The sequence below is a fragment of the Fistularia commersonii genome, chromosome 17 (genome assembly GCF_037954325.1).
Source record: "Fistularia commersonii isolate RoL2024-O1a breed Wild chromosome 17, RoL_Fcom_v1.0, whole genome shotgun sequence".
Classification (NCBI taxonomy): Eukaryota; Metazoa; Chordata; class Actinopteri; order Syngnathiformes; family Fistulariidae; genus Fistularia; species Fistularia commersonii.
In genome coordinates, this window is record NC_141300.1 from 9,486,153 (window position 1) to 9,499,724 (window position 13,572).

Below are 13,572 nucleotides of genomic sequence, written 5' to 3' on the forward strand. Positions count from 1 at the left end.
TATACCTTGACTTAATTCTTTCAAAGCTGGAACATTGTCTCACTCATACAACACAACTATACTGCAACATATACGTATAAAACCAGTAGTATCTTTATTAATATAAATAAAACAATTTCATATTGTGCTTTGAGTCCAAATAATATTTTTGCATGACAAAGTCCCAAAGTTAAAGGGCAAAAAATATAATAAAACATGCACTTATGCAGAGATATTTCATTAAATCAATTCCCAAACATTTACTGCACATCGAATTTGAGTACTTTACTGGGAATGTGATGAATTTAATTTATCAGCTGATGGAGAAGTCATATGTTCCTAAAACGTGGCTGCAAAACATTTTATCACTAGGGTAATAATGCCAGATAATAGTACATTTAATATCTTTAAAATATTGAGATAGAGCTCAATCATGAGGGCGAAATATTTCTATGTAGTATTTATGGTCTTTATCATAATTCCAAAAACACTTTTCTAAACTACTCATTGAATTTACCCTAGTATCTAAATGTAATTGCAGCTTTGGCCACAAGGGGGCTATAAACTTACCACAGCAAAATGCACATGATTTTTAAACGTGTGTACAACATGTTTAAAGACAATGTGTCAGAATGTGTGGAGCTGTAAATGACATACTTAACAAGTTTTTACATTTAGAAAAATAAATCATGAAAATGTTTTACTGTTGGTAACAGTAGTATTTCACGCTTCTTTTTCTTGGCTTTCACACTTGTTCTATTATTGTGTAGTTTAAAAAACATATCATCATTTATGAAAGAGATCAGTAAAATTTTTTGGGTGTTGTAATTTCTGTACAGCTTCTGAGATGGATAATTCCGCTCCGCTCGTTGGCCCAATTTGCTTTGTAGCTGTGAGGATCCAGGTGCCAAGAGACACTGTGCATACATATACACAAGTTTTAGGATTCCAGAGGGAAATGGAAAGTCTTGTTTCCTGTCCTGCAGCGCAGGTCTACACAGTTCAGCTTGAGTAGAAATGGACCGTCTTCATGGTCATCAAACAAAACCTTTATCAGACAGATGAAGAATAATAAGTATGTAAATCATACACAAGTCATTGTGGTCACAACAGCTTTAACTCTAAACAGAGTTGCCAAAACCCAAACATTATCATGGTGATCCAAAAGTTATTCTCTACAATACAATGCCAAGAGAAACTAAGCTGATTAATAATGTCTTTAACTACCTGCAGTCTCGGGAGACACCGCCCCATCTGGACCGTCATGTCTCCAACACACCAGGCCAGGCTGACATGAAAAGACGGTTCCTAGGGCAAAGTGATGATGCAGAATATTCAAGACTCCATTGCCCTCTGGGTTGCTACATCCTAATTCTAATAACGGAAACATTTTAACAAACCTTTTAACAAAATCATATTGATGTGATTTTTCTTTCCACGGGTAATACTTCAGACTAAGATACTCAATTAGATATCAGTATCACTCCTCCATGTGTTACTATTATTTGAGACTTAATAATCAGTGAATTAAGTGTCCTCAAAAATGCATGCATATGTCACCCAGTGTTATCCACAAATGCATTATCAATTATAACATTTTGCTTTCAATTTTTTTTTCCCCAGTCATATTTTACTAACTGCATTATGGAAAATGTTTCTGTTTCATCAGACATCAAAGCCTGCATGTTCAAACGTATTACACTATCATCTTTCTTTTTTTGACTTATTTGTCCAACCAAGACAAACTTACCTTATAAAAAGTGTCAAGGCAAAACTCAGTCATTGTCCTATCCACCACTCTCACCAGATCCAACAGCTGAGTGTGTCCTGTTGACACCTCCATCCCCAAGAATGTTCTGTAAATCATATATAAACACTTGTGTATGTAGGCAAATGGTGTTGAAATCAAAGCTTTGAAAACAGTTAACAAGCAGCTTTTTGACAACAGTAACTGCTTAAAGATTTAAGAATTTGAAAGAGCTTGCTTGTACCTTGTCCTCTCAGCATTACAATAGACCTTCAGTTTCCCTGCTGTGCAAACAAACCTGAAAAAGAAAAGGTTTTCATGTGAAATTCCACATCATATTTTAAACCTATCCACTGATGTATTTCTTCACAAGTGACTTCAAGGTCTAACCATTGGTGCAACAAAACATGTAGAGTTATAGGGGTGTGATATACGGGTATTTTTCATATTGGAATTTTAAATAATTTCTTGGCATTAATTTTTACCTTGTAAAAATCTTGTTTGGACAGCACACTTTCATTGTTGCTGTTTTTTTGTTATAATGATTTTTTTTTTCGAAATCATACGGAAAAATGAAAAAGTCTTAATTTGTTACATGTTTGCATATTCATAAGAGATTTACTTGTCTTTTCGCATTTTTCATATAATAAAATGATCACTCTTTCTATTTATACAAAGTCAGAGTAGCTTTGCTCACCTTTTACAATGTGCCAGGCCTGCCTTGAGGCTCTGTGTGAAGGGTAGGATCCAATGGTGGCTTAACACCACAGTCTGAGAGAGACTAAGATGGTGCTCCTCCTGTAGGGTCAAAGCTACGTCACAGGCTGCTGCAGTCGACAACAGCTCCTCCATCAACTCCCTAAATTCTTCCTCAGGATGGTCTGGAGGCAGGTAGAGGTATGCAGAGCAGAATCAGTTAAATGGAAAATACTATGTTAACAACAGTAACCGCATTAAGCATAAGGATGAGCATTTAGTCATCAACTATACTGTCTGGTGTTGACATTGGGGACTGCAATAAATTAACTCCATATGCTGCCACTTTTTTATGTAGGAAGAAGTGACTGTCAGATCCAAAAAGCAAAAGAAGAGAGTTGCTAAAGCAAGTTTATGTTTGTTGAGTTTGAAGTGGCAATGAAATCAATTAACCTCGGCACACCAGTTCACTGGTTGAAAGACTTACACGGCAAATACACATAGGTGGCCCAGTTTCCTCTCTCGTGTTTGAAGGATCGGATTCGTCCACCGTGAAGAGATCTATCCTCAGTTTGTGTGTCGAAGTCCTCCGGAAACATGTCCGTCAAACTGCTTGGGAGTGGCAGCCTGCTAGAAGTCAAACAATATTTTCGTCAGCACACGCATTAAAACCCACATCAACAAAAGGGCTAATGTAGTAATCAGTTCAAAAGCAGGGTCAAGCATTTACCATTTTCCATCTGAAAATACTTTATTCAGTTGAGCATTATAATTTGTACAACATTAGAGATATATTTGACTTGATTATAATTAACTGACAATGAAAAACATCTATTTTCTACAAATATAAAATATACAGTTGAAGAAACTACCAATAAAAAAAGGGTTTTGAGGAATAATTTTTGGAGGAATGATTTCATTAAGTGTTAATCTGTGTTTAAGATCATCTTTACCGACTGAAATTCCGACTTTAATGCTATATGTTAAATATTTTGGATCTTGTCTTTTTAGTGTGAAGTTTCATGATAGCCCCTTTGCAGATGAAGCTATTGCATAAAATAATTTCTTAAATAAGTTCAACCCTTGCAACTTATGAAAAGTTTGACTGGTCACAAATAAAAAAAATTGAGCACACCTTGTTTTTGGACCTGGATGGTTAATTCGGGGCTTCTTTGTCTCCGGACAGCCATTCTTGTCACAGTCTTCCTCTTGATACTTTGGGGGTCTTTTCTGCTGGCCAGGCTCACTTTCATCCTCCGAACTGCTGCTGTAGCCGACTAACATGACTCGCTCCTGATATATCAAGACCAAGATTGGATCCAAATGTTAAAACGAGTTCCAAATGAGAGAAAACGATGAACAAACATTTAGATTTTGCCGATTAACAGCCGGTTTCTCCCCGACCAAATCATAACATCGGCTCAGTTAGAATTCCATTTCCCATCTAACCCAGCGATTGTACTGTAAACAACCTGTTGTCCCCATAATTTATGTCCCACTGAAACACAAACCTTAGCGCTAATCAGTTCCTCGTTCATGTTTTTTTTTTTTTTTTGTAAAAAGCTTGCGTTAGTGTATGAATATTTTTTGTTTATATTTTTACACTTCAGGTTGTATTCTTTTTAAAATATCATCACAAAATTCTTAATTCTTCGATTCTTCTTAATCTGGTACCCGTATTTAAAAGACGAGGAGAGGTATCATACAGAAGCTGGGGTCAATATGAAGAGTTTATTTTTTTATACTTCGGAAATCAGGGATGTACTGAATGACGCCGAATACCTTCGCTGGAGTTTAACTATTAAAACCAATGTCAACAAAGTTGGAGTTAGTGTGTTTGTGTGCGTGTACGTGCGCGCGTAAGGATGTGTGTGTTGTGAACATGCCAATTAACTACTGATTTATTCATGTTCCCGTGCGCGGGCTGGAGGAGAGACAGAAGCTAGCTCCTAGCTAGCTCCCTGTTTATAACACAATGCTTGTATTTTCGTTTGCCGACCGGATGCCTTAGGAGCCACACAGATGGATATGTAGTACGGCAACGTTTGTGTGCAATTTGGGAAAACCCTCGCTGTAATTTTCTCAACTGTACTGACCCATAAGCCAATTTTCGGCCCCGCAAGCCACAACGCTCAAACAAGAGAGCATCCGAGCACCGTCTACGGATGTGAAGGAAGAGGCTACGCTATTTTGGCGGACTAACTCGCGTTAACCTTTGACAGAGCGCTGTTGGAATCTCCAGGTATGTCAGCACGGGCGTGCTTGTCTATTTTGGCATTTCTCCACAGCAAACGAACATTTCGCTTCTACGGTTGCTGGTAGACAGTTGTTTGCTTGTTGCTAGCTCGCCGCCGTTAGCTCTTCAATGAGCATCGGTGGCTGTGTGTAGGCAGGCTAAGCTAGTTGCCCTCCAGTGATAACACTTGTCTTAAGCGTAAAACGATGTGACCCGCGGACACTGCTGCATTGTTTTTTCTTCTTGTTTGGAGTTGTGTTTTTTTTTTTAACCGCGAATGAGTGAGTGTCTCGATTATGCGTGGGAATGGACGGCGCAGCACAACCGGTGTATTCAAGATTAAATAGTCCAGCTATTGTGGTGCAGGGTGTAAGGTGCCTCGACAGTTGTGTCAAAACCTGCGCTGCTTAACTCCGTAAATCGGTTGGGGTAGCCTGAACTCAATTTGTTTTAAAAGTTCACCCCAGACGTTTCTCGTGGAACTTTGTTTTTTTATATATTCGTGAAAGTAGCCCCAAAATATGTTTTCCACAGTTCCAACATTCCTCCACGAGCGATCACCTCGTGACATTGAGGACTTTTAACAGGGGTGTTAAAGTAGTCCGGAATAATGGATAGGGCTGCAAAGGTGCTTCATGGCTTAATACAAACCATATGAGTAGTTAAACTGAGAAACTAGTTGCAAATAAGTCACTTAAAGCATGAAGCTTTCAATGCAGAAGGGTATTGTAGATTTCTTTGTTTTACTAAAATTACGTGTAGTTTTAATTTTGGTTGTTTCTGGGGCTTTGATTTCTTTTTTTTCCCAGACGTAGCAATTGCAACTAAGAAATGGTTTGCAGATTGTAGAATATCATATGAATGAAACCCCTCTCTAAAGAACCGATGTGCAAACTGAGTTTTACACCATAGTTATTGATTTTTGCTGTTTATTATAGGCTATGAATATGTACATATCAAATTAAGGCCTATGCCCAGTTACACAATGCTGCTTTTATTTGGTGCTTGTAATGTCCCCATGATTGTTCTTATTTCAGTCAGTGTTTCAGAACTACGGCTGATCATGTTTGGGAGAAATGTGCTGAAGCTGTCAGTTTGAATTTTAGCTAAACTAATCGTTCCCATACAAAAGGTTAATCGTTCAATTGTCTGCTTCCCATTCAAAGTATGTAAATGTATGTTCTCATAGTCAAGTGGCATCAGTGAAATGAGTTTAGATTCTGAACCAACTAATATGCCTTAAGCCCAGCAGTAAAAGAGGTTATACTCCAATTAGGAAGCATTATGGTCACCATGAATATGAAACCACACAAAAAAGAAAGTAATGTAAACAGAGTTTACAGAGTTTTGGTTTTATGTAAATCTATTAAAATATTTATAATATGATAAGTTATATTGTCTAGCTCTTTTCAGAACCACTACTCCCATGTGAGATTGAGTGGAGGAGACTAGAGTTAAGAAGATGTTGGAAAATTCCCATGAGTTTAAAGCAGGCTTTTGCAAACACTTTCAGCCAACTGCATTGAAAAAAATCAAATCTAAGAATGTTCATGGCTTAATATCATGGTGTATGCAGCCTAAAGCTGTTAAAATAAAGTGACAACTTCATTTGTCTCTTTCATCTTCTCTCAGAAAGCTGAAAAGATTGACTGTGATAAAGTGTTAGTGTCTGTATACACTCGGCCTTTTATAACCATTTCAATTAGTGATGCTAAATTATATTGATTATTCATACTGGTTTAGAGACATTCTTACAGAACATGAAGGTAGTTAGTGTGAAAGAGGAGGATCCAGAGAATAGTGTTTGATGAAGAAGGTTGATTTACTGTGGCGACCCCTGAAGGGAAAAGCGGAAAGAAGAAGTAGAAGTAGTTTACAGACATAGTCAAAGCAGATGCTATAAAATTCCATTTTGTCAGATGTGTTACTGTTTTGTTTTGTTAAACATTAGTAAGTTACCACTTACAGATAACTACAGATATATATATATATATATATATATATATATATAAGTTTTAAACCATGCAAATCAGCAGGATTTAAATACATTATTTCCAATATGAAACTTTGAGCAAGCACTTCAAATGATTTAAAATGCTTTTTGAACAAGTGACGTTTTTTTAATAACTTGATGATAATAACAAAATTAAACTGAATTATATCCTGACTCACACTGATGCCTTTTTTCTCCTCACAGATCGATGTAGGGGATCAAGAATAAAGTGCATTTAGTGGATTTTCCTCTACCTATCCACAAACATCTGATTCTGTGTCAGCTGTTCTCCCATCACAGCTCCATCAAGAAAGTACCTGGCCAGTCTCACACTGTCTCACAGACATGGAGTGAGTGTTTTTTACATAATTTATTTACCCAGCAATTTGTTTTCCCAAAGTCTGAAACTATTTTCCTCTTTTCTCTGTAGTTGGGCCACGCCGGCTGCCAAACTGAACCCTTACACCCGAGCCCGCATGACAGAAGCCTGGCAGCAACACGCTGTCGCTCCCCCACAGGTGGTCCACACCATCCCGCCAGGAGCCGAGAATGCGCTTGGTTGTGCTGTCTATGGGATCGTCCTGCAGCCAGACGCCACATCTCTGCAGCAGCAGTCACAGCATGGACAACATAATCAACATAACCAACAGCATGGTGGGAATCAGCAGCACGGAGGAGGGCAGCACGGTCAGCAGCAGCACCCTGGCCAGGCCCAGCAGACCAATTTGCAGGTCGGGGCTGAGGGAGGACACAAGTGCGGGGCTTGCGGACATGATATCTCCCACCTGGCCAATCCCCATGAGCACCAGTGCATGGTGAGTCAGGACAGGTCCTTCCAGTGTACCCAGTGCATGAAGATCTTTCACCAGGCAACAGATTTACTCGAGCACCAGTGTGTCCAAGTGGAACAGAAGCCCTTTGTTTGTGGGGTGTGTAAGATGGGATTCTCCCTTCTCACATCTCTAGCCCAGCACCACACGTCCCACAACAGCACCAACCCCATGAAGTGTTCGATTTGTGAGAAGACCTACCGGCCTGGCTCTTCGGGCAACGGAACCCCCAACTCCTCAGCAAACAGCTCTCAGCAGCCCAGCAGCGACGGGGCGTCAGCTAGCAGCAGCTCGTCCATTCTACCCTTCCCCTCGGCTCGCGATCGACCGTATAAATGCTCCGTGTGCCAGAAGGGTTTCAAACACCTGTCTGAACTAACACGGCATGAAAGGGTGCACACAGGCGAGAAGCCCTTTAAATGTGACACGTGTGATAAGGCTTTCAGCCAGTCATCACACCTACAGCACCACCAGCGGACGCATAGCAATGAACGGCCCTTCAAGTGTGCCGTTTGTGAAAAAAGTTTCAAGCACCGGTCCCACCTAGTGCGCCACATGTATGTGCACTCCGGTGAGCACTTGTTCAAATGCAACTTATGTGAGCTACACTTCAAAGAGTCGTCCGAACTCCTTCACCACCCCTGCCACCCACAGGGTTCACGCCCTTTCCGCTGCGCCACTTGCGGGAAGGGTTTCAAGCGTCCATCTGACCTTCGGCAACACGAGCGTACACACTCAGAGGAACGTCCCTTTCACTGTGACGAGTGTCAGATGAGCTTCAAGCAGCAGTATGCACTGGTGCGTCACAGGCGCACGCACAAAGACCCGACAGACAGGCCTTTTAAATGCAATCTGTGCGACAAGGGATTCATGCAGCCGTCACACCTCTTGTACCACCAGCATGTTCACGGCATGGACAACCTGTTTAAGTGCGCCTCTTGCCAGAAGGAGTTCAGTCAGTCAGGAGAGCTGCTCCGGCACAAGTGCGGAGAATCCTCCAACACGTCGCCTGATAAACCCTACAAATGTGACGTCTGTGGTAAGGGTTACAAGAAGAGCTCGACATTACAGCGTCATCAAAACTCTCACTGCCAAGAGAAGCCCCTCAAGTGCTCACTCTGCGACCGCCGCTTCCTCTCCTCATCAGAATTCGTCCAGCATCGCTGTGACCCGTCGCGGGAAAAGCCACTCAAATGTCCCGACTGCGAGAAACGTTTCAAATATTCCTCGGACCTGAACAGACACCGGCGCGTACACACAGGGGAGAAGCCATACAAATGTGACCACTGTAACAAGGGCTTCAAGCAGCGCGAACACTTGACCAAACACCAGAGCACACACTCTCGAGAGGGCCAGTTTAAGTGTGTTTGGTGCGGCGAGCGTTTCAGTGACTTGGGGTCCTTGCAGGATCACACGGTGCAGCACACAGCTGATGGGGGGGACTACCCTGTACCCCAGTGTTTATAAATGCATTATTCTGAGACTTTTCCCTTAAACAGACAATTTTCAAAATTCCCTGTCCATTTGTCTTTCTTTTTTTCTTCTATCCATGACCTCAAATGCATAATGACAGTCCAGGCTATTGTAACAACATTGCCCCCCAGGTCCATTAGGTCTTTGTTCTCTTAACCTACCCTTACACCTGCCATTCCACCCTCTATGTTCCCACCGTAAACTTTGCTTTTCTTCCACCTCTTTCCATCTTCATCCCGGTCCCTCCTTTTCTCAGCCTCTAAGCTCTAACAATTGATGGCATTGAAGTTGATTCAACCAACTTCAGCCATTGGTCACACTCACTTGGACGCAGGTGCCATACTTTAAATTGATCCAAAAGATACTTAAGTCCCTCTATCCTAATTTGGACAATATGTTGAAAAGCGCATTAATTTTTAATTGACTTAATAGATTATTCCCCTTTTTCCCCACCGCTCATCGTACCTATTTTCTGCCCATATGTTGCATTCAGTCTTAATTTTCTCAACCCCAACTTTTGATTAATCTCCTCTTTCTGTCCCATCACTGAAATATTCGACCAACCTGTCGACTTCCATCAGGGAAAGAAAGACTTCAGATGCTTTCAGTTTCCTTTGGGTTACAGCAATACAGAACCAACTAATAGTCCAATACCAAATCCCAAACCTTTGCACCACTCTGACCTTTAGTTTCATTGTTTTTTTTTCTCTCTCAGTAATTTATGTACCAAGTATGTTTTTCCTTCTCCAGCCAATATTGAAATTATCTTGATTTGCTGTGTGTGTGTGTGTGTGTGTGTGTGTGTGTGTGCGTGTGTGTGTGCGTGTGTGTGTGCGTGTGCGTGTGTGCGTGAATGAGTGAGTTTGTTTGGGGCATTGTTTTTGGTGGTCAGTCCAGAACAGCAGTGTGTGAGAGCACCCTGTTTGAAACCCGCCAAGACTTTGTATCACACAGCAAATTACCATCAGGTTCGCTCCGGGATTTTCTGCGGAAGGTGTTTTCCTTTTCAGCAGGAAATGTTACCATGTAACTTCTGTTGGAACCTTAACCTAAGACCCAGAAAGCGTTACAATATCTAACCAGTCATTTGAGTAGGAAAATCATATTACTGTACAAAGGCCACAGTGTGTGCAGAGTGTGGACCCCCCCATTGCCTGAAGTCCTCTTGCGTTTGTTTATTTTCATCTATCTTGGAATTATTTCATAATTAGGTCATTTTTTATGCATTTTTATTTTGATATAACAAAAGTTCTCCTTATTTAACACAAAACCATCCCTGTTGATTTTTCAAGGACAGAATTACCATTTTTAAGTTTGTATTCTACTTAGTCCTGACCAGTGCCAAAAAGAATAACCCTGATATTGATTTACATGCCATATAAGGTCAAAGGAGCACATTTATGTCCTGGAATAAAGATTTTCGGTCCGTCTTTGTGCTTTAATGACGAGGCTATAAAGTTGAAAAGTTATTTAACACAGTCATAATGTTAGATCTTGTAATCTCCCAAATTCATGCTGCACATTTTTTTTTTTGTTCCTTTCCCCTTACCTCTGTTTTTCTGATCTGGATTTGATTGCAGCTTCGATGTTCTTTCAGGCTATTTATGCTCCTCACATTTGTGCAGGATGATAGATGGTTCGGTGAGTGAAACCTGCTGCTCATCATGTTTGTGCCCATTTTATTTAGGGAAACTCTTTCGTCCCCCTCCATGGATCAACACCACTTATCCTGATGCGCTGTTTTTTGGTTTAGTTCCCGAGAGGTCAGGTGTGATGAGGAGTTTGCCTAGTGATACAGAGTCCCGCTGAAGTGAATAAAACCCCTCATGATGATTACAAACCTTTCATATATAAAATTATATATTTGACACAAAAATACCTGTAATATTCCTGCAGAGGTCGATGCTGGCTGACTGGGAGGTGAATATGTCCAAACCTGAACATTAGCCTTTCCTCACTCAGCTTGTACATACTGGGTGTAAATGACGTGTGTGTGTGTATGTATGTGTGGGTCTAGCCAGACAAGTTGGAAATGTTTGTCTTTCTTAAAACGAAGAAGATGTATTTAAGAACAGTTTTTGTATTCTTGCTACTTTTTACCATGTGAAATGTTTTGACAATTTTATTTTTTTTCTGTGTTTCTGTAGTCCATGTAGTGATTGTATCTGTATGTTGCAGGTAACCTCAAAGAGCAGCCTGTGTGTGTGTGTGTGTGTGTGTATGGGGGGGTTGCGAGTGTGTGAATGTAAATTGTATTCTGTCAAACAGGGAAATATAGACTGACAAGAATTGTATTAGACTCGTTTCAACCAACCTGCGCCTTTTTAAAATATTTACTAACCACGGTCTGTCAAAGCTGTTTTTGCAGGGTGAACCTGCGCCTTGTGTAAAAGATTTTCCACATTTTGAAGAATTACTGAGTTTTGGTTATTTTTCTGTTAAATGCTACATTGAGCTTGACGTTTTGTCCGTCGGGGAGGGTTTACATCAGAGTGCATTATGGTTTTTGTCTTTGAATGCTACAGCGCTCTAGCCGAGAACACAAGTTGGTTTACACAACACCCGCAATTTCTGTTATATGTTGACTTGTTCCCACTCTTCCCTCTTCTGTTTTTTTTTTGCTTGATTCATGGTTTGAGTGCAGTATTGAAAAAAATATTTACATTTTTTTATTTTTTTTATTTTATCTTTTTTTTATTATTTTTTCCAGCCTTAAAGTGAAGCCAGGGTGCCCCTCAGCCTCATCTGCTTCTGAAGGATTATAACGTCAGATCGGATCAGGTGACTGGTCACATTAGCCATTTCTATTTTTATTTCCTCAATATGGCATTATGAGAACATCTCAACCTGAGGTAAGACAAAGGTTTCTAAAGTTGTACTTTCTGTTAATTTCATTTTCTAGTTAACACTCTTTAACATCACATTTTGTACACCTGGAGGTAGAGAAGATGATCTGGGTTTTGGTTGAAAGTGGCTATATTTGCAAATTGTCTGCCAGTATTTATTTTCTGTTGATCGCTCACAGTGTGGACTTGTTTCTGAGGCCAAACACAGAAAACAATCTCTTCATACTGTTCTCAAAGGGTGGTAGGGGGAAAAGTGAATAACTACTGTAATAACACTTCAGGAATGAAAGAAAGTGGGACACAACTGTTCATATTTGCCAAGAACTACAAGTGACCAAATACTTGCACTTGGTAATTGGTGCTGACCATCATCAGATCTGTACAATATAAAATTCACACACCAAGAGAGAGCTAAAACACAGAGGGACCTCACAAACTGTGTAGCGCTTACAGTAGAATTACCACATCTGATGATGTTAACAATGATGATAATAATAACACCAGAGTATGTTTAAAAACCAAAGAATAATCCCAAACCCTGCAGCATGAGTTTGGGTGTCAAAGAGTGTGACTGTATGATGGATTGTGTTCGTGGAGGTGAAACAACAACGGGCACATCTGAAAATGTCAAGTGAAGTGAGACAAAGGGAGAAAAATGCCATGTCTCAAAAAGGAGTGGGGGGAAAAAAGATCCCCCCCCTAAAAAAAAATCTACCTTCCAATGGGAAAAGGGGAGAAATCTCTACAAGCACAAATAAATCAGTCTACCATTTGAGCACCAGTCTACCCACCATCTTGTCCTTTTAATTTCCAATTAAAAGCCCATCAGACCCCGGTGTCTGTAGCTCTGCATGCTTGCTGTGTAAGTTCTTGTGTTCTGTTCCCGGGAACTGGTGCCTCCCCCCTCCTGTCACTGTACTGTTTCTTTTAATACGTTTTTTTCCTTTTAAATTGTACTAGTGTACGTGAATGATGTTTTAAAAAAAATGAAAAAGAAAAACACTTGTGGCGACGTACAGTACGTGTACATTCATGGTAAGATTATCTGTATGTATGTAGCATTCAATTACACACAGCACTAACAAATAAAACTTTTTCATTTAACAAGTCACATTGAGTTCTTAAATTATTCCAGTATTTTTTTCCCTTCATATATAATATAAAGCTTGCAGAATCAAAAGGATCTGTATTGAGTAAAATATTTTAAAACTATCTTTTTGTGTTACGGGTCATCTGATTTCCCTTTCTAAGAGGTCGAGAGTCATGGCAGCCGAGCCTTGCCACCCTGCAGCAAAGCATGTAGATTGTAAAGGATACTCATAAAATGTAGTTAAATGTTTAATACTAAGCACCTCATTGAACTGTAGGTTTAGGGAAATGTGTGGATTTATGGACCAATGGATGGAAGATTGAAAATTAATGCTGGAATGTTTACATTTTGTCATTGTAATCAGAATGATGCTTTTAGTACTGACAAACTGACTGGCCAAAGCGAAGAAGAAAATGAATGCAACATGATTTTCATAATTTAGATAACTGGAAGAACCTTTACACAGTTTATGATTTTTTTTTTTTTTGAAAATTAACATGATATTTTGGTCATTTCGAGGTATTTACTTATTTTCACCGAATAATATGCTTATCTTTTTCTCAGAATCACAATTTGTCAGACTTGGACTTTTTTTGCTTGAACTCTTTCATGGGGTGGGCGCTTGATCTTTTTTTTTTTTGTTTTAGCTTTGAAAGATGTTATCATCTCGCAATTAGAGACC

The 13,572-nt window shown here is 39.9% G+C and overlaps 2 protein-coding genes across 3 annotated transcripts; one reads left to right on the forward strand and one right to left on the reverse strand.

The window, feature by feature from the left end:
• Positions 1-72: 72 nt before the first annotated feature.
• On the reverse strand, positions 73-4,770 carry usb1 (U6 snRNA biogenesis 1). Of its 2 annotated transcripts, XM_086163236.1 has the most exons (8): positions 4,636-4,770; positions 3,558-3,715; positions 2,910-3,052; positions 2,424-2,607; positions 1,971-2,024; positions 1,730-1,835; positions 1,207-1,287; positions 73-1,027 (listed from the first exon to the last, which is right to left on the reverse strand). In XM_086163236.1, exons 2-8 carry the CDS (start codon positions 3,704-3,706, stop codon positions 920-922), a joined length of 825 nt encoding a protein of 274 aa, XP_086019362.1. In that variant the 5' UTR covers positions 3,707-3,715; positions 4,636-4,770; the 3' UTR covers positions 73-919. The 2 variants fall into 2 exon arrangements, with proteins under 2 accessions (XP_086019362.1, XP_086019363.1); XM_086163237.1 differs by lacking the exon at positions 4,636-4,770 and having other exon boundaries at positions 2,910-3,049; positions 3,558-3,871.
• znf319b (zinc finger protein 319b) lies at positions 4,363-13,009 on the forward strand. Its single transcript, XM_086163235.1, has 3 exons — positions 4,363-4,664; positions 6,856-7,001; positions 7,082-13,009. The coding sequence occupies exons 2-3, from the start codon at positions 6,997-6,999 to the stop codon at positions 8,946-8,948; spliced, it is 1,872 nt and encodes a 623-aa protein (XP_086019361.1). The 5' UTR covers positions 4,363-4,664; positions 6,856-6,996; the 3' UTR covers positions 8,949-13,009.
• The last annotated feature ends 563 nt before the right edge of the window (positions 13,010-13,572 follow it).